The sequence below is a fragment of the Halichoeres trimaculatus genome, unplaced genomic scaffold, assembly GCF_033239565.1.
Source record: "Halichoeres trimaculatus isolate MK-OKI-2021-1 unplaced genomic scaffold, fHalTri1.1 fHalTri1_scaffold_9, whole genome shotgun sequence".
NCBI classification, from domain to species: domain Eukaryota; kingdom Metazoa; phylum Chordata; class Actinopteri; order Labriformes; family Labridae; genus Halichoeres; species Halichoeres trimaculatus.
This window is the reverse complement of record NW_027437188.1, coordinates 1,114,876-1,133,394: the sequence shown is the minus strand read 5'-3', so window position 1 is coordinate 1,133,394 and position 18,519 is coordinate 1,114,876. Positions and strand designations below refer to the sequence as shown.

Sequence of the window (18,519 nt, the reverse complement as noted above, 5' to 3'; positions counted from 1 at the left end):
TCTCTTTCTGCTCCCGAACTGCGCCACAGTACAATCCAGAAGAGCTAAGGAGAGTGTGTATACTGTAGTACCGTGCCTCGGTCACTATTCCTCACCCTCTTCGGCTCTCTTGGGCACCTTGCAGCCCTGCCGGTGTGATGCAACTCAGTCGGCATGTATCCGACGCACCACCAGTGTGCAGTAGCACCCTCTTTGGCTGTTTTGGGTTACTTTGCGGAGGTAGACCATATGAGGTAGACGCTATTGTAATTTATTTTTTCCACAAAGATAATCGGTGTTTATGAATTCAAAAACTCGACCTCTAACCGAGACCAGGCGATGGTCAATGCACGGTGCTACTCTGGGTGCGTCTCAGTACGTTAACTTCGTGTCTCCTCCGTCCTATCTCCTCCACAGCACCGGGAGGAGACTGATCGGAGGAGATATAATCGAGGAAACAAGGGAGCTGGATTTGCGGAAGTCTTTTCACTGACAGACACGCCCCCATATGGAATATCACTCTCTGATTGGACGCTGCAGCGGCTCAGACTTCACATGAAACTTCACAAACACAACAGAGTTTAATAAGAGACCAGACGAACTGAGGACCGACACAGAGGATCGTTCAGAAACTGATCATAAATCTGAAATAAAGTGTTTTTTGTGAGTTTAAAGCACAAAACACTGAACACAACCATCATCAAATCAATTGAATGATGGGCTTCTAGCGGTAGCAGCAAAGTTTGGCAGCTCTCTGTTATTACACTGCTTTTTTAGCTATATTTTTATCTTTAATTGTTTCTTTTGCTAATTTTTGCTCAATTCTTGACTTTTTTGACAACAACTCATGGATTTGTCTGCTGGAAGGAGAGTTTATTCAAGAGAGGAGCTTCTTGCATTACGGTGGAGCAAATCTGGAGGATATCACCCTATTCCTGCTGAGATAAAGAAGCCTTTCTGAGGATGTAGTGCTGGTGCAAAGTTAAAGGCCAGGAGATGGAGATACAAGCCCTTTCTTCCTTCAGTCATCATGGGGAATGTCAACTCTCTGCCCAACAAAAAGGATGAACTAGAGATACTGGTGAAGACACAAAATGTATACCGTGAGTGCAGCCTCATGTGCTTTACTGAGATCTGGTTGAATCAAAACATCTCTGATTCCTGTGTGGATATCCCTGGCTTCACGCTGATACGTCTGGACAGAGACACCAAAGCTAGTGGCAAGTCAAAAGGTGGAGGACTGGTTTTATACATCAATCAGAGATGGTGTAATCCTGATCATACTACAGTCAAGGTGAAGATGTGTTGTCCGGACATTGAACTGTTGGCAGTTGGGATGAGGCCATATTACCTTCCCAGAGAATTCAGTCATATAATAACAATCCTCGTGTACATTCCACCCAAAGCAACTGCTGAAGTTCCATGTGATGTTATCCAAGAAACTGTTGCCAGGCTCAACATCCTGAGGCTCTCATAATAATATCTGGAGACTTTAACCATGTTAGCCTCTCCTCTTATCTCACTGGATTTAAACAGTTTGTTAATTGCCCAACCAGAGTGAACAGAACACTTGATCTTCTATATGCCAACGTCAAAGATGCATACAGTGCCACTGCATAACCACCACTGGGCAGGTCGGATCACAATCTGGTTTTACTTCAGTCTTGTTACAGACCCTGCATATTGAGGCAGCATGCAACTACTGTAACAGTTAGAAAATGGACACCTGAGGCCAGTGAGGCTCTGAGAGACTGCTTTGAGTGCACAGACTGGAATGTATTGTTAGAAACAGATGAAAATAGTATAGATATTGATAAGCAGGTTGACTGTTTTACTGAATACATCAACTTCTGTAAAGACAATATCATACCATCAAAGACTGTACTCCGTTTCCCCAATAACAAACCCTGGATCACAAGTGACATCAAGATATCCTCAATCAGAAAAAGGAAGCCTTTAGAGATGGCGACAAAGAACGGCTCAAACTGGTGCAAAAAGTGCTGAAGAGGAGATTAAGGGAGGCTAAGGTGAAATATAAAAAGAACATTGAGAGAAAATTACAAAATAATAACATGTGCGAGGTGTGGAGAGGAATCAATAACATCTCTGGTTATAACACAAAGACAAGGCAGCCAATTGTGGGTGATGTTGAACGTGCTAATGAATTCAACCAGTTCTTCAACAAGTTTGACACAGCGACCTCTTCTACTGCTGCTCCTTCTACACATCTGTGTCTCTCCACCACTCCTGCTACATCCCCTCTTACACCTGTGCCTCTTCCACCGTCACCGTCTGTCACAGCTTTAGGAGTGAGGTTAGAGTTAGGAAGACTGTGCTCAGGGAAGGCTGCTGGTCCAGATGGTGTGTGTCCAAGACTGCTTAAGGACTGTGCTGCCCAATTGTGTGAACCCCTTCAGAGGATCTTCAACCTGAGTCTACAGTTGGGTCAGGTCCCGGCTCTGTGGAAAACATCTTGTATTGTGCCGGTACCAAAACTCAAATGCCCAGCTGAACTTAACGACTACAGACCAGTTGCCCTCACCTCACATGTTATGAAAACCTTTGAGAGGCTGCTTTTACGTCTGTTGAGACTTGAGGTCAAAGACACACTAGAACCTCTGCAGTTTGCATATAGAAATCATATTGGAGTGGATGATGCAGTTACATACATGCTCCACCGTGCCCTGTGCTATCTAGAAGAACCTGGCACCTATGTAAGAATTATGTTCTTTGATTTTTCAAGTGCATTTAACACCATCCAGCCCATGATATTGAGAGATAAGCTCAAAGAGTGAACCCATCCTTTGTCTCCTGGATCACAGACTATCTCACAGAGAGGCCACAGTTTGTCAGGTTGGGAAACTGCGTCTCTGGGACGGTCATGAGCAGCACGGGGGCTCCACAAGGAACTGTTCTGGCTCCATTCCTATTCACACTTTATACTGCAGACTTCAAATACAACTCTGAGTCCTGCCACATCCAAAAATACTCCTATGACCCTGCAGCCATCAGAGTGTACAATTCTTTGCTTGGAAGAGTGCCCAAACAACTTGAATTTCCCTCTGGGGATTAATAAAGTATGTCTTATCTTAACTTATCTTATTGTGGCGTGTATCCAAAATGGACAGGAATCTGAATACAGGGATCTGATAAAAGCTTTCTGTGACTGTAGTCATAGAAATTGTCTCCTACTGAACACCTCAAAAACAAAGGAAATGATTGTGGATTTCCAAAAGTCTGGGCTCTGCCATCAGCCAGTTAACATCCATGGGGTGGACGTGGAGGTGGTGTCAACCTACAAATATCTTGGTGTACATCTGGACAACAAGTTGGACTGGTCCCTTAATACAGATGCACTCTTTAAGAAGGGGCAGAGCCGTCTCTTTTTCTTAAGGAAGCTCAGATCAATTGACGTCTGTGGAAAGCTGCTGCAGATGTTTTACCAGTCTGTGGTAGCCAGTGCTTTGTTTTATGGTGCAGTCTGCTGGGGAAACAGTTTAAAGTAGAAGGACAAGAGGCGACTGGAAAAACTGGTGAAGAGAGCTAGCTCCGTGGTTGGATCCAGTTTGGACTCACTGGAGGCTGTGGTGGAAAGGTATACACAGAAGAAAGTGGAGGCCATCATCCGTCACTCTGATCACCCACTTCACAATATCATAGTCCAGAGGATCAGCAGCAGGGGACGCCTTACCTCTGTGCGCTGCAGGACCGAGAGGTTCCGAAGATCATTCCTCCCTGCAGCCATCAGAGTGTACAATTCTTTGCTTGGGAGAGTGCCCAAACAACTTGAATTTCCCTCCAGGGATTAATAAAGTATGTCTTATCTTATCTTATATAATTGAGGATTAACACTGAAATCTAATAAATAACATCTTCCTGAGACAATAATCTAGGTTACATTAATACGTTTCAGAGTTCAGTATCAGATGGGCTCTAGATAAAGGCTAAATAATTCATAAATAATCTCACAATTACGCATTTTACCAGTAAAGTGATCCCTGTACTTCGAAACTGCATACAGAATAAACAGAGAGCAGGTTTTCTTCATGGTAACGTGTTTGTTAAACCGGTTAAAGGAACAGACAAAGCTCTATTACTGTTTCTGTTTGATCAGAGTTATATATATATATATATATATATATATATATATATATATATATATATATATATATATATATATATATATATATATATATACCTATATACCATGGTCAGTGAGAATTCCAAAGTTAGTTCGCTGTATCACTCCGCTGTGCGCGTTACCATAGCAACGCGTCACACACATTTCAAAGCATGTGAGGGCAGTCTGCGCTCCTAATGGGCCCCGTCTCTATAAAGCCTGACTCACACTACAGGATTCTCGCCCCGATTTAACCCGGATTCGGTCCTCCCGTCAATCGGGGAAGAAATCTGGTCGGGGACCAAAATCCGCCCCAACGTTCGGGCAAGATTATCTTCTAGTGTGAGCGGTCGACATATGAATCTTTAGCCCCACGATCGTCTCACAGACTCGTCGGAGCCGCCCCGATGATTTTCTAACATGTTTGATATTTATCTATTTATCATTCTCACTGAGGATGACAACAGACAATTAGAGAGGGCCCCAGAGACCGGACAACAGACAACAAACTCAAAATGCAACTGAAAGGCTCCGGGTCAGCTGACTGCGCCTCCACTGGTCCACTCGAACTAGTTCAATAATGCCTTTAAAAATAACACATAACCACGCAATTTTCATACAGTAGCAAACTGTTGTTTTATCAGTGATTGGTGTGAAATCATGCAATTATTGGCTGAAACAGCAACAGTTTCACCTCTGTCCCTCTGCGTGCGCGTAATGGATGAAAGGCACCGCTGCAGACAGCTCCGCTTCTCTCTCCTCCTGTCCCACTAGTGCGCTAAAAACCTCAGATCAAACAACTGAGCACATGTGGTCCATCATTCATTCATTATTTATTCATTATTTCTTTTAAAGTTTACAGTTTGTGGGACCATGGTATAAGCGGATTAAACTCGGAAGCGTGCGTTAAGGCACTACGTGGAGTGGGAACACCACGACGCCTCGTTGTTTAATATATATATATATATATATATATATATATATATATATATATATATATATATATATTACAAGACATTCAGGTCACATATTTGTGGATGCATTTACACACACACACACACACACACACACACACACACACACACACACACACACACACACACACACACACACACACAAGTTTGCATTTGCATTTGCCATTATAATAGCTCTTCTATGATCTCATACTTTTGCAAGCTTATTGGATTTTATTTAAGAATCTGGAAATAAGCACTTTTTTGGAGAGAATGAATGTGTAAACTCGATCTTCAAACTTATATTCATGATTAAAAGTCGTAGATCGTTCGTGAACTTACGCCAAAACTGCATGTTTACATGGGAACCAGAAGAGGCGCTGTAAACAAGTCACAACACAAATTTCACACCACAGAAGAAGAAATCCGCCCGGAGAAGTCCTGATCAGTTCCGTTTAGCCGACAGCTCACACAGCCGCAGCTATGGAGGAGGCCAAAAATAAAGAGAAAAAACAGCCTGAAAAGACCGATGAGAAGGATAAGGAAAAGGAAAAGGGGCAGCAGTCCTCTGGGAAAGATAAGGATAAGAAAGAGGAGCAAGAACTGGTACGTTGGGTAGTGTTTCTCATTCAAATATATGCCAAATAACGTTACAGCAGACAGGGGTTTTATTTTGCCTTAGTCACTGCCGCTTTGACAACATGGGGAAGCAGGCCCAGTCCTTTTCCTTTCAAGATAAACAACTCACAGGATCAAAGATATCCTACGATTACCCCTACACCCTCACGCTGTTATATTTTTCAGTAATATTACTAAACTCTCTATATAAACTGATCCGGGTGGCTAACGTCAGCCTAGCCTAACTCAGCCGGGAGCTAACTTTAGCCTGCTAGTTGTTATCGCTCTTGTGTGCTGTCATCAGTGTTAGCATGCTCTGCTAGCTGGGTTAACGTTAAGTGACATGACAAAGCAGCTAATGTGTTGCATGATGAACAGCCTCGCATCAATAACACACTCAGAAAAGCTGATTTAGCTGCTCAGCTCTTACTTGTGTGGTCACAACATTATGCTTTTGTGTCAACAATTGAGAGTTCTACTACGTAAAATGAAAGTATAATAAAAACACGAGAAGTCCTTCCGTTAATACTCACACTCAACATACGATATGCATAGTTAAAATGTTATCATGACTATGCACAAAAATAAATGTAACACATTTTTATTTCAGTTAATGTAGCCTGTTAAAAGTTGGAAAGAACTGTTAATATATTTAAGATACACTTGACAGTTGATCCAGAGAACTTCCCCGGAAGTTGAACTTCTGACAGATTTGTGTTTGGAGGACCAAAATGCTAAAATTCAAAGTTAAAGCAAACCTGAAATAATCTGATTAATTAATGATCTATTTATGATCATCTGTGCCATTATGCTACTTTATTGTTATGACTAATTGTAGTTAATGCACTTGTGTATACTCGGTATAAGCCGTGAAATTATCTGTCACGACTATCTTTGGCATAGTGCATTTGTTGCTTGTAGTTGTCCCCAAAGTAAGGTAATCTCTGTGATCTTATTGTGAATTGTAATCTAAGGTTAAACATTCTGTGCTGACTGTTATATCATTATATTGCAGTCCATCAATCATTGCTGAATCACTGGATTACAATATTCTTATCTTGGACTATGTATCGCATTGTCTCATCAGTAATCCTGTGGCTTTAACACCATTCCTGTGCCTTTACCTTTTTAATTTTAGAAGCAGTCACCAATCTGTCTCTTTTTTATGCATTAATTTTTGCAGTCGGAGGAAGACAAGCAGTTACAAGAGGATCTGGAGATGATGGTAGAGAGACTGAGTGTAAGTATCAGATGTAAACATTTTTTCCAACACAACCATTCTTTGAGTATAGGTATGAAAGAATCTCACATTGTATGTTCATCAACAGGAGAAGAACACAGAGATGTACCGTCCTGCCCTGGAAGAGCTGCGCAGACAAATCCGTTCTTCAACCACATCCATGACCTCCGTACCCAAGCCCCTTAAATTCCTGCGCCCACACTATGGGAAGCTCAAAGAAATCTATGATGGCATGGCTCCTGGTGAAAATAAAGTACGGTTCAACTCTGCTAAATTTTAAAGGTTTTTTTTCTCTGCCCATTTTTCCCCAGTAAAATTGGTGCTTAATTTGTGAGACCAGAAAGGAATGCACATTGATTTCCTGTGAAATCTTTACTCTGAAATTGGCTGCTGTTAGGGTTGCTATGTAACGAGTTATTAATTTTATGCTCGTATGGTTTTGATCACTTTGAAGAGAGATTTTAATTGGTGTTCAATTATAGACTGTTCTATGAAAAATCACTGAGGAGATTAATTTATCTATTCCACTAAATACCCTGTGGTCAAAACCAAAAGGTTCCCTAAAGAAGTAACATTCTTGGTCTGATCTGATTTTCAAATTCCATTGAAGGAGTTGGGACAGAGTACAGGAACTAATTGCCTCAGCCAGCATCAGTCTTGACTAAAAATGTGAATCTCAATCTCTGTTTGATGTTTGTGTCTTTGCAGCGTTTCTGTGCTGATGTGGTATCAGTGCTGGCTATGACCATGAGCGGTGAGAGGGAGTGTCTAAAGTACCGTCTGCTTGGCTCTCAGGAAGAGCTCGCCTCATGGGGACATGAATATGTCAGGTATGACACGGCTTTACATGGTACACAAAGGTTTTAAAACAAGATGTGCAGAGATTTTTGAATGCAATTTATTTAAATTTTATCCATTTATTTCATTGTATAATCTGAGCTTTTTACAACTAAAGCTGCGGTGATGACTGCTGGAGTTGTTGAGCTCATTTGGACAGAAAATCATTGCATTATGCTTCTGTATTTTATCAAGGAAATAAAAATGCCCTTTAATATCAAAAAATGTACAGCACAAATGTGCAGACTTTGTGTCCCTATTCTTAAAATTTAGTTTGATGATTGATCTATGAGAAAGTATTGCAGCCCAAAAAATGTCAGATGTGAATCTGTTTCACTTGCTTTCATCACATTTGGCTGTTTTACCTGTTTGTTTAATTGCTTCCTCCCTTTCATTTGGCTCCCAGGCACCTGGCAGGTGAGGTGGCCAAAGAGTGGCAAGAGGTGGAGGAGAATGACAAAGCACAACAAGAGACGCTGCTAAAACTTGTGAAAGAGATAGTTCCTTACAACATGGCCCACAATGCCGAGCATGAGGCGTGCGACCTGCTGATGGAGATTGAGAGGCTTGACATGCTGGAGGATTACATCGATGAAAATGCTTATGGCAAAGTCTGCCTGTACCTCACCAGGTAGAATTCATAATTAAGATAGAAAACACAAATCCTATTTATCCTATTGAAGACTGATTGTGCTTTTCTCTGTCAAAAGGTTTTCATGTCATATTCTAACTTTCTACATCTTTCTTCCAGCTGTGTGAGTTACGTACCTGAGCCAGAAAATTCTGCTCTGCTACGATGTGCCCTGAACATCTTCAGGAAGTTCAACCGTTACCCAGAGGCGCTGCGTCTGGCTCTCATGCTCAATGATGTGGAACTGGTGGAAAACATTTTTACATCCTGCAAAGACATGTGAGGGCCATTAAAATAATTTCCTCTGCGGAGTGCATAATTATCAGAGAAAGGGTCGAATCTATTTGTGTGTGTGTCTGTGTGTCTGTGTGTGTGTGTCTGTGTCTGTGTGTCTGTGCAATAATGTTTTTTGGATTTGTCCCCAATATTTATCCTTACCTAAAGGTAGAGTTTGCAGGATTTTCCTAAAACAACTGAACAAAACTTTTACAGGAATAATCCTTTACTTTCGTCTCCTCTGGTCCTCTATACATGTGTGTCAGTGTCTGGCCTCAAACCCTATCCTTTGCATCTATGTTGATGTTTTGGTTGTCAGGATGTTTCTGGGCGGAGAGTAGACATAGCTACCTCAGCCATTTACTGCATGCCCAGTGAGCAAGTGATTTTATGTGTTGATTAATGAGTAGAAGAAGCTAATCAGAGCAGCTACAATAGTCGATGTACCACAGAGGAAAAACAAAAGTGACGTGAGTTAGCTTTCTGCTAACCAGGAATGTGCCAAATACTCGTGGTTAGCTTGTGCCAACATGCAGATTTAGGTGCACGGCTCTGGAGTCTCTCCTAGGTAGAAACGTGATGCTACAGGTGGTTGCTGGGCTAGTGAGTGTGTCTTTATGTAGTCACAGTTGGAGGCTGTGGGTATGTGTTGCTGCTGGCACTGAGCCAAGGAAGAGGAGCCCAGTTTGAATGTTGTTTCCTAACAAGTAATAAAAATTCCGTCAGACTCTAAACAATTGTCAGGTGCACATTTTTATCAATACTTTTTCCTTGATTTGAAACTTTGTAGTTGGCGGAAGTTTATAAACATTCATGTCCTTTCAGAGTTATCCAGAAGCAGATGGCGTTCATGCTGGGTCGTCATGGCATGTTTCTGGAGCTCAATGAGGACGTAGAAGACTATGAAGACCTGACAGAGATCATGTCTAATGTGCAGCTCAACAGCAATTTCTTGGCCCTGGCCAGAGAGGTAAGGGACATTGAAGGGTATCAAAATACTCAAGTCAAATAGTTGAGATGGATAGGGAGCCTGGGTTTTTATTGTATTTGTAATTGATTTTTACTTACTTTTCTTACATAGAAGTAGTATTGATGTATTTTACTCATTAATGTTTTACCCCTACCAACTGAAAATGACAGGATAAACTGCTCATGGTTTGCTCTTCACAGCCTGATCTCATTCAGTACAGTAAATTTTCTCGTAAATAATTTCTTGGTGTCACAGAAATGTTGTGCTATATCGGATGTTGATTCTGGGGGGTCACCTTTGTTTCTGGAAACTAATCACATAAGTAGGAAAACTGTTGATTTACTGGAGAGTGGGTCATGGAACAAAGCTCACCATCACAATCATAATAACTGAGTTTTCACTTAATGAATAACACTTATCTTGTCCTTCACAGTTGGACATCATGGAACCAAAAGTCCCAGATGACATTTACAAAACACACCTGGAGAACAACAGTGAGTCCAGTTTTATCCATCTTAGTCATTCTAAAAATATTGTTTGTATAAACATAAATATCTTCATGGAATGGTGGATATGATGACGTGTGTGTGTGTGACAGGATTTGGAGGTAGTGGATCCCAGGTGGACTCTGCTCGTATGAACTTGGCTTCTTCTTTCGTAAACGGCTTCGTCAACGCTGCCTTCGGACAGGACAAGCTGCTCACAGATGATGGCAATAAATGGTTGTACAAGAACAAGGACCATGGTGAGAGACTGCACAGATGAATACAGCAGCAGCAGCAGAATCAAAAGTCCTGTTTTTATAGATGAACATTAGAACAAGCACTTATGTCTACAAAGTGTTTTATTTTTAGTAGTTTTTGTAACTCAGCCCGTTATGCTTAATTTTTCATTCACTATAAATGACGTTATTGTCCTCAGGTATGTTAAGTGCCGCAGCTTCCCTTGGTATGATCCTGCTGTGGGATGTGGATGGCGGTCTGACTCAGATAGACAAATATCTCTATTCTTCTGAGGATTATATTAAGGTAAATATTGGACCAAGACAGTCACTCAAAAATGTGAGCCTAAAACTGAACATAATTCACTCTATTCACCAGATTGCGTGAAGTCATGGTTGTTCCCCTTGCTTGGTTTATTCACATTTTATGACCAATGAGGACCAACTATAGAAACACATGTATCTAAGTGGTCTGTCCTGTGTCATCCTTTTCTCTGCAGTCTGGTGCCCTCTTGGCCTGTGGTATCGTCAACTCGGGTGTGAGGAATGAATGTGACCCGGCCCTTGCCCTGCTATCTGACTACGTTCTCCACAACAGCAACATCATGAGAATAGGAGCCATCTTTGGGTGGGGTTTATGTGGAGAAACTATGATATAAGAGAATTATGGAGATATATTCTGACTATGTGGAAGAAGACGTTTTCTCAGATCAAGGAAGCTTAACTTGAGGAATTGTATTATTTCGATAATTTTCTTCAGTTGTCCGTTTCTGGCTCTCCTCTGGGGATCAGTAGTCTTTTTCTGTGACTGAACAGTAAAGCTGTATGTTTTCTTGGTTCCAGACTGGGTCTTGCTTATGCTGGCTCCAACAGAGAAGATGTCCTTTCTCTGCTTCTCCCTGTCATGGGTGACTCAAAATCCAACATGGAGGTACACACACAATTTCTTATCTAAGTTATTTGAACTCCTCCCTCTGTTCGTGTTTATCCTTGCTTAAGTTTACCTGTTTGTGTGTTTAATCTCCAGGTGGTGGGGGTGACAGCACTGGCGTGCGGTATGATCGCAGTAGGATCATGTAACGGTGATGTGACCTCCACCATTGTCCAGACCATCATGGAGAAGAACGAGCAGGAGCTGAAGGACTCGTACGCTCACTGGTTACCTTTAGGCCTGGGACTTAACCACCTTGGTAAGCAGCTGCAACAGGCCATAAATGAAATACCTGTATGTCAACAAAATATCTTTTCTATGGACTCGTTTTAAAAAATTACAGATTGTGAAGAATCACCCTGACCCTCCTGCAGCATGCAAACGGTAGTCTTTAGGTGGCATATTGTACGGTAGATAGATGACTCCACCATGGCTTGAATTTTTACAATTACATTGTCAGGAAGATCTGTGTTCATATCTAACCTCTTGACTTATGTGGGAACATACAGTTCGGAGTGTTGAGATTATTGAGGTAGACTTTAAAGAAAATATATGTTAGAATAACTGGGCTCTAGCTTTCATCTTTGTTTCTTTATTTGTTTTTCTTTTTTGCTTATAGGTAAAGGGGAAGCTATTGAGACGACCTTGGCAGCTCTTCAGGTTGTCCCAGAACCTTTCCGCAGCTTTGCCAACACACTAGTGGATATCTGCGCATATGCAGGTCAGTCACACAGTATTGGGTCTGTCTGCACACATGTCAATAGATATCTAGTGCTTTTCTCTGCTTATCATTTCTGTTAACTATTTCCAACCAACCTTACAAACCAAACAGATCTGCCATGAGGCATCTGCTGGTTTTAATTTCTGAAACTGTCCAAAATCCTTTTTCATCCCAGGCTCTGGTAACGTGCTGAAGGTGCAGCAGCTCCTCCACATCTGCAGTGAGCACTATGAAGCCAAGGAGAAGGACAAAGAGGAGGACAAGGACAAGAAGGAGAAGAAAGACAAGGAGAAGAAGGACAGCGCTGCTGACATGGGCTCCCACCAGGTAAGGACTTAGTTATGGCTGGAGTTTAACTCAAGAGAAACTAATTTGTCAGTTTGTCATCATTCCTCACTTAATTTTAATTCTTATTGGTCCTCCTCTCAGGGTGTAGCTGTTCTTGGCATTGCTCTTATCGCCATGGGAGAGGAGATTGGCTCAGAAATGGCCCTGCGAACATTTGGACACCTGGTCAGTAGCACTACTTGTTGGTGGTGTTCTTTCTTCTTTTGTTTTCTTTACTGTTTGAATACTTTACTTGACTGACATTACAATATCAACTCTTTTTTTAAATCAACATCCCACCGCTCTTTCCTCCAAATGGGTTCAATCTATAACCCCTTTCTCGGCTCATCATGACTTCAAAGAGCTTTTTTAAACTTAAAGATCAGTCCCATTCATCCCTCTTTTTTTATTCTTTTGATTCACATTGCATCAGTCTCATTTTTGATTCTCTTCCATTGTTTTCCTCTTTAGTCTTTACTTTAACATCAGTTCCTTGTGACTCAGTTTGATTCATTAAGTACATCAGGATGATTTGGATGAAAATTGACAACACAAAGGGTTTTTTCATTGTGTGTCAAAGACAAACATAAAGGTGCAGCATCAGAATGTGATAAGGATAATTCGTGCCAGACGGTTGTTGCTCTAATGGCAATGTTCTGCATCCCTGACTCTCCTCTCTTTGTCTTCAGCTGCGTTATGGGGAGCCCACCCTGAGGCGAGCAGTGCCTCTTGCCCTGGCTCTTATTTCTGTGTCAAACCCTCGCCTGAACATCTTAGACACTCTCAGCAAGTTTTCACATGATGCTGATCCCGAGGTGTCTCACAACTCCATCTTCGCCATGGGCATGGTGGGCAGTGGTAGGTTCTAAGATGGTACTAGATGCATTAGTTGTTAAAATCCTCTTTAAAATACATATAAAATTAAACTTTATATTTAAAAATTTGACTGAGACCTGCTTAAAATACTCAAACCTTTATTTAAGTAGATGCCTAAACTTTTCTAACAAGGGGGGTTTATGCAGCAAAACTTGGCTAAATCAGTGCATTTCCTCTCCTCTTGTTTTGCACAATTCATTCATGTTGTTATTGCTCCAGTTTTCAGTTAATGTGTTCCAAGTGCTCCTATCTGCACGTTTTGAAGTATGTCCACTAGAGGGTGCTGCAGAGATAACCTGCCAGATGTAGTAGCCACATGACACCTTCTAACTAAATTACAGCATACCTTACATTTTGGCAGCATTTCACAACTGTGTTTTTGTGGGGCTTTTGCAAATGGAGATATGGGCAAAAAAGGCGAGAAGCGCTTGGGGAAGTTTGTGATTGCTTATCCTGTCATTCACTCCTTCTCAGTTTCTTGAATGTTCTTGAGACTTACAAATGAAAATTTGTATGACTTATGCAACAGCTCTTAAAATTGCAGACATTCAGAACTATCTCGCAGAAATAACATTGAAAGTAATGGTCTGTGAGGTTTTGTCATTCTGAGTGATAATGCACAGTTCTACCTCCTTTGGGAGAGCCTTGATGTGTGCCTCCCTGACATATATTTTTCTATTTCCCCAGGCACAAATAATGCACGTCTGGCTGCTATGTTAAGGCAGCTGGCCCAGTATCACGCTAAAGACCCCAACAATCTCTTCATGGTTCGGCTGGCTCAGGTGGGTGGAAACATGAGAGGCTCTTTGTGCCTGACAAAAGTCCACTTTAATGAGTGTGTCTGTGTGTGTCTGTGTGTGTCTGTGTGTGTCTGTGTGTGTCTGTGTGTGTCTGTGTGTGTCTGTGTGTCTGTGCATGCTCTTCTCCACTGACTGTGCTGTTTGTGACTCTGCAGGGTCTGACTCACCTGGGCAAAGGCACACTGACTCTCTGTCCCTACCATAGCGACAGACAGCTGATGAGTCAGGTCGCAGTGGCCGGGCTTCTCACTGTGCTGGTTTCCTTCCTTGACGTCAAGAACAGTCAGTTCATTTTCCCCCTGCTGTTACAAACCTAACATCCTGCTGTCTAATTTAAGACATGTACTCTCCTTTTATTTCCTCTGTGTTGATACTCTGCCCTGGTCTTCACTGTGTATATTACAGTTATTCTGGGGAAGTCTCACTACATTCTCTATGGCCTGGTAGCAGCCATGCAGCCTCGTATGCTGGTCACCTTCGATGAGGAGCTACGACCGCTGCCTGTGTCTGTCAGAGTCGGACAGGTGAGGTTGATAAAGAGTGATGCGTCATCACATCAGAACGTGTCTTCCTCATGTCCCTGCACCTTCTCTCTTTATCATCTATCTTTTATTGAGCATTCAGGTTACATACATTCCCAGTACACATTCATGTCTCTTTTTTAACATTCATTTGGTCATTTTTTGTTTTATATTTATAATGGTGTTTATACAGCTTTACAAATGGTTGGATTCATGTGATGAACAATAAACATTTGTCCAAACAATAAGAAAAGCAAACACAAGAAAAAAGGGGGACAGTAGAGCCAAGAGGGTTCAAATGCAAAAGGGGTATCAATGTAATAGCCTGATGATATAAATTTAGTACATTGATTTTGTCATACCTATAGCCATAGAATGAATGTGAAACAAGCAGACAATTTAAAAAATAAATAATAATGATGGGGGCTGACGGTGGCACAACAGTTAGTGCAGCAGCCTCACAGCAAGAAGGTCACCAGTTCAATTCCCAGCTTGGCCGGTGGGCCTTTCTGTGTGGAGTTTGCATGTTCTAGTGCATGAGTGGGTTCTCTCAGGGTCCTCCGACTTCCTCCCACAGTCCAAAACATGCTCACCAGGTTAATTGGTCACTCTTAAATGTCTGTAGGTGTGAGTGTGTGAGTGAAAGGTTGTCTGTCGCTGTGTCAGCCCTGTGATTGGCTGGCGGCCAGTCCAGGGTGTACCCCACCTCTCACCCAATGGCAGTTGGGGTAGGCGTCAGCCACCCGCAACCCTGAATAGGATAAGCAGTTCAGAAAATGAATGACTGAATAATAATAATAAAATTATAAACACATATCGTCACCCTATTAAAATAATTGCCCAAGTTATTTCTTTTAGTTTTTGGGAAAACGCAAAAACTTTACCAGATCCAGAGCATATGATACTATTAACCATTCATTTCAATTAAAATGGCCTTTACAGTGGAAGACTGTGGACATGCATAGAACATTGTGTGTCGATCATGTTAGGTTAAAGAATAAAGTGCCTTAGGCCAATTTTTCTCACATTTCTAACATTCCTTAGTGCAAATGCAAAACTGAAATGACCAAAGTTGTCAAAGTGTAAGAGTGAGCCTCCTTTCAGAGAACATGAAGTCATCGGGACCTCCCCTATTTTAGTAAAACAAGTACTGCTTCTAATAAATCAATTATCCACTCTGGTTGTAACCATAAAACATGAATTTTGGTTGAAATGGGTAGGAATTAAATGAATTTAGGTCAGTGCCTATTTGTTCATTTATTATAATGACCACATGAGCATCAAACATCAAAATAAAATGAGATGACAGCTCTTAAGCCAAGAGAGAAAGCATGGCCACTGTGGCAACAAAGAATAAAAGATCAATCAAAATGCAGTAAATGAAAAATCATTCAATTACAGATCAATCATACACAGAGCTGCTTTTAGCATCTACAAAACTTGTTTAAGGCGACTGTTTAGAACTGCATTTGAAACGCAAATAGATTTCAAATCCACAGTAAACAAGGTACACACTGTGGCCTTGTTGAATCCGGTCTAAGGAAAACCCAACTTTAAATTTCCGTTGTTATCACTGTGCAAAATACCTGGGGTCTAACGGGATCTGAGACCCCTAAATTGATATATGAGACCTGCTAAAAGGCTCAACAGCAAAGTTTGCAGAGATCTCCTAAGAAGTACATTTCGCCATGCATCGTTTAGCTGAGTTCATGTGTTCACATACGTGTGTGTTTGTGGACACATGCCCCTGAGGGATCCATGAGTGTCTGTGTTCTGTTTGGTTGCAGAGCAGAGCAGTTGTTGCGTTGTCCTGTAGCTGTGTGCACGGTCACGCATTCACAACTCTCCTCCGCTCTCTACATAGCGCATGGCAAAGTTCCGCCCCGATGGGCACACAGACACACAAACGTGTGCACACTGCACAGAGATGAGCACTCTGTATAGCGGACAGCATCAGAGAAAATAATGAAACACTGGTACGGTTGTTTCCATACTTTTTACACACAGTGCTAGTTCAGACATTTTTTTATTATCATTATTATTATTTTGTACTTTGTTTTTTGTTCCTCTTCTCGCACCTCCCCTGGATTTCTGTGGCGCCCCCCAGAGGAGGCTCGCCTCGCACTTTGAATACCACTGACTTAGGCCATTATTTTAATAGGGTGACAAAATATGTACACACATATACATACACATTACGTACATTTATTCTCCATATCTATAGCAATAAAATGAAATTGAATTAAATAATAATGTGATTCAGATAAATAATATGTCTATATCTTTCACATTAATTGAACATTAGTGAGCATTCAGTCTTGAGCAATCTGAAGTCTCCAATCCCTCCCTCCCTCCATCTCTCATCTGCCCAATAACCCTACCCATACCTTACCCTTGTTCACTCTCACTTTTAAATTGTGTTTAGTTGTGTATACTGAAGTATCAGTTTGATATCAGGCATATCCAGGTCTTGTTAAATAGCAATATCATTCTTTTAAAGTGTATCTTATCCTTTCCAAGAGGAAGTTCTAGTTAGGTCATTTAGCCACATCCTGAAAGTAGGGGCTTTGGCACTCTTCCATTGTAAAAGTATCAACTTCTTAGCGATCATAAGACAGTCAGAGAGAAAAACTTGTTGTGAGTTGCTTCTACATGTTTTGGATATACCAAGAATAGCAAGGGAAGGCTCACCTCCTCTCCATAAAGTCACGCTGCTGATTTTATTCTTATCCTTGGTATCTTTCTGTCCTTATGTATCGTCTTTGTTTATCTGCAGAATGTTCTATAAGTATCACGTCCCAATTTTAATTTCCATTCCTGATTCACTTATCATTAACAAGTGAGCTGAGTGTCAAAAAAGCTTGTTGTAAATGACTCAGCGCATCAAAATGATCCTGAACTATGAATGTAGTATGACATCAGCAGTATCTGTCCACAGAAAACGTTGACAGCAGTGGCTCAAAAAGGGTCCAAATTTATAACGACATATTCACCACAGTAAAGGTAATAAAGAGGGGAGGACATGCCTTCTCTGGTCACCATCAGAGAACATGTCAAATGCTTTTCACAACACATACAGGAGAGGCAGAGAGTTTGGGAAGTTGTCCATTAGTTCTCAGGTCATAAATGGTGATTTTTACACCAACGGAAAGGTACACAGGTCAGTAAATGTTCTGTGGGTGTCTGACTGTTCCTGGGATCACTCGGGTAAATACTATGTGGACTGAGTGGGTTTCTGTCTGCTCTGTCTTTCAGGCTGTGGATGTCGTGGGCCAAGCAGGAAAGCCAAAAGCCATCACAGGTTTCCAGACTCACACCACGCCAGTGCTGCTGGCTCACGGAGAGAGGGCTGAGCTGGCCACAGAGGAGTACCTCCCTGTCACCCCCATCCTGGAGGGCTTTGTTATCCTCCGCAAGAATCCCAACTATGAAACCTAGACTGCCCCTGTCCCATCCTTACTGGCTTCTCACTCTGTTTGTAAGGGCAGTCCCTCATGGCTCTTGGCAGTTGTTATATTTGGTTGTTTATTGCATGGCTGAGAAGAGCAGGACAGGTCTATCCTTCCCCCTTGCTGTGTCTTCTCAGTGCCATCTTTGGCCCAGCCCCCAGCAGTCATTAAAAATAAATGGTCAGGGTCTGGATAATTGGTCTGGGATGACACTGGTAGGGTAAAACTGGGACTGCAGCCACACATCAAAGAGGGTTTCAGCATTGCTCCAATTTTAATCTGCCTTTGCAAAAACCACTGAACCAGTTTAACTAAACTGGGGCTAGTTCAATAGTGACAACCTGCTATATCAGTTTATTAACAACTGCGCACACCACATCTGTGCTTTAAGCGTGTGTTTCCCACTTATTACATCCTCAGTCATCTTTTGTAATTAGAGCCTTTGAAATATGTATTCCTTGTCACATTTTCTTTTGATTTTATTTTGTTATGGTTTTTGTTACAGTATTGTAAAAGGTTGAATCAAAAATAAAAACTCAGATCCACAAG

At 41.6% G+C, this 18,519-nt stretch overlaps 1 protein-coding gene across 2 annotated transcripts; it reads left to right on the top strand.

Annotated features, from left to right (window-relative positions):
* Positions 1 to 5,460: 5,460 nt before the first annotated feature.
* Positions 5,461 to 18,519, top strand: psmd2 (proteasome 26S subunit ubiquitin receptor, non-ATPase 2). Of its 2 annotated transcripts, none has more exons than XM_074680092.1 (21): positions 5,461 to 5,658; positions 6,854 to 6,910; positions 6,999 to 7,163; positions 7,619 to 7,740; positions 8,154 to 8,378; positions 8,499 to 8,657; positions 9,480 to 9,624; positions 10,058 to 10,118; positions 10,223 to 10,369; positions 10,546 to 10,652; positions 10,846 to 10,973; positions 11,189 to 11,268; positions 11,443 to 11,535; positions 11,896 to 11,997; positions 12,173 to 12,324; positions 12,427 to 12,510; positions 13,014 to 13,182; positions 13,888 to 13,982; positions 14,156 to 14,282; positions 14,406 to 14,524; positions 17,777 to 18,519. In XM_074680092.1, the coding sequence occupies exons 1-21, from the start codon at positions 5,536 to 5,538 to the stop codon at positions 17,957 to 17,959; spliced, it is 2,643 nt and encodes an 880-aa protein (XP_074536193.1). In that variant the 5' UTR covers positions 5,461 to 5,535; the 3' UTR covers positions 17,960 to 18,519. The 2 variants fall into 2 exon arrangements, with proteins under 2 accessions (XP_074536193.1, XP_074536192.1); XM_074680091.1 differs by having other exon boundaries at positions 11,189 to 11,276; positions 11,373 to 11,535.

What these genes read in the sequence shown, in the direction of transcription:
- psmd2 (XM_074680091.1), top strand. Translation starts at nt 5,536, where the DNA reads ATGGAGGAGGCCAAAAATAAAGAGAAAAAACAGCCTGAAAAGACCGAT. An exon ending in GTCTGCCTGTACCTCACCAG is followed by an intron (nt 8,379 to 8,498) that starts GTAGAATTCATA and finishes TCTTTCTTCCAG; the next exon opens with CTGTGTGAGTTACGTACCTG. An exon ending in TGCGAACATTTGGACACCTG is followed by an intron (nt 12,511 to 13,013) that starts GTCAGTAGCACT and finishes CTTTGTCTTCAG; the next exon opens with CTGCGTTATGGGGAGCCCAC.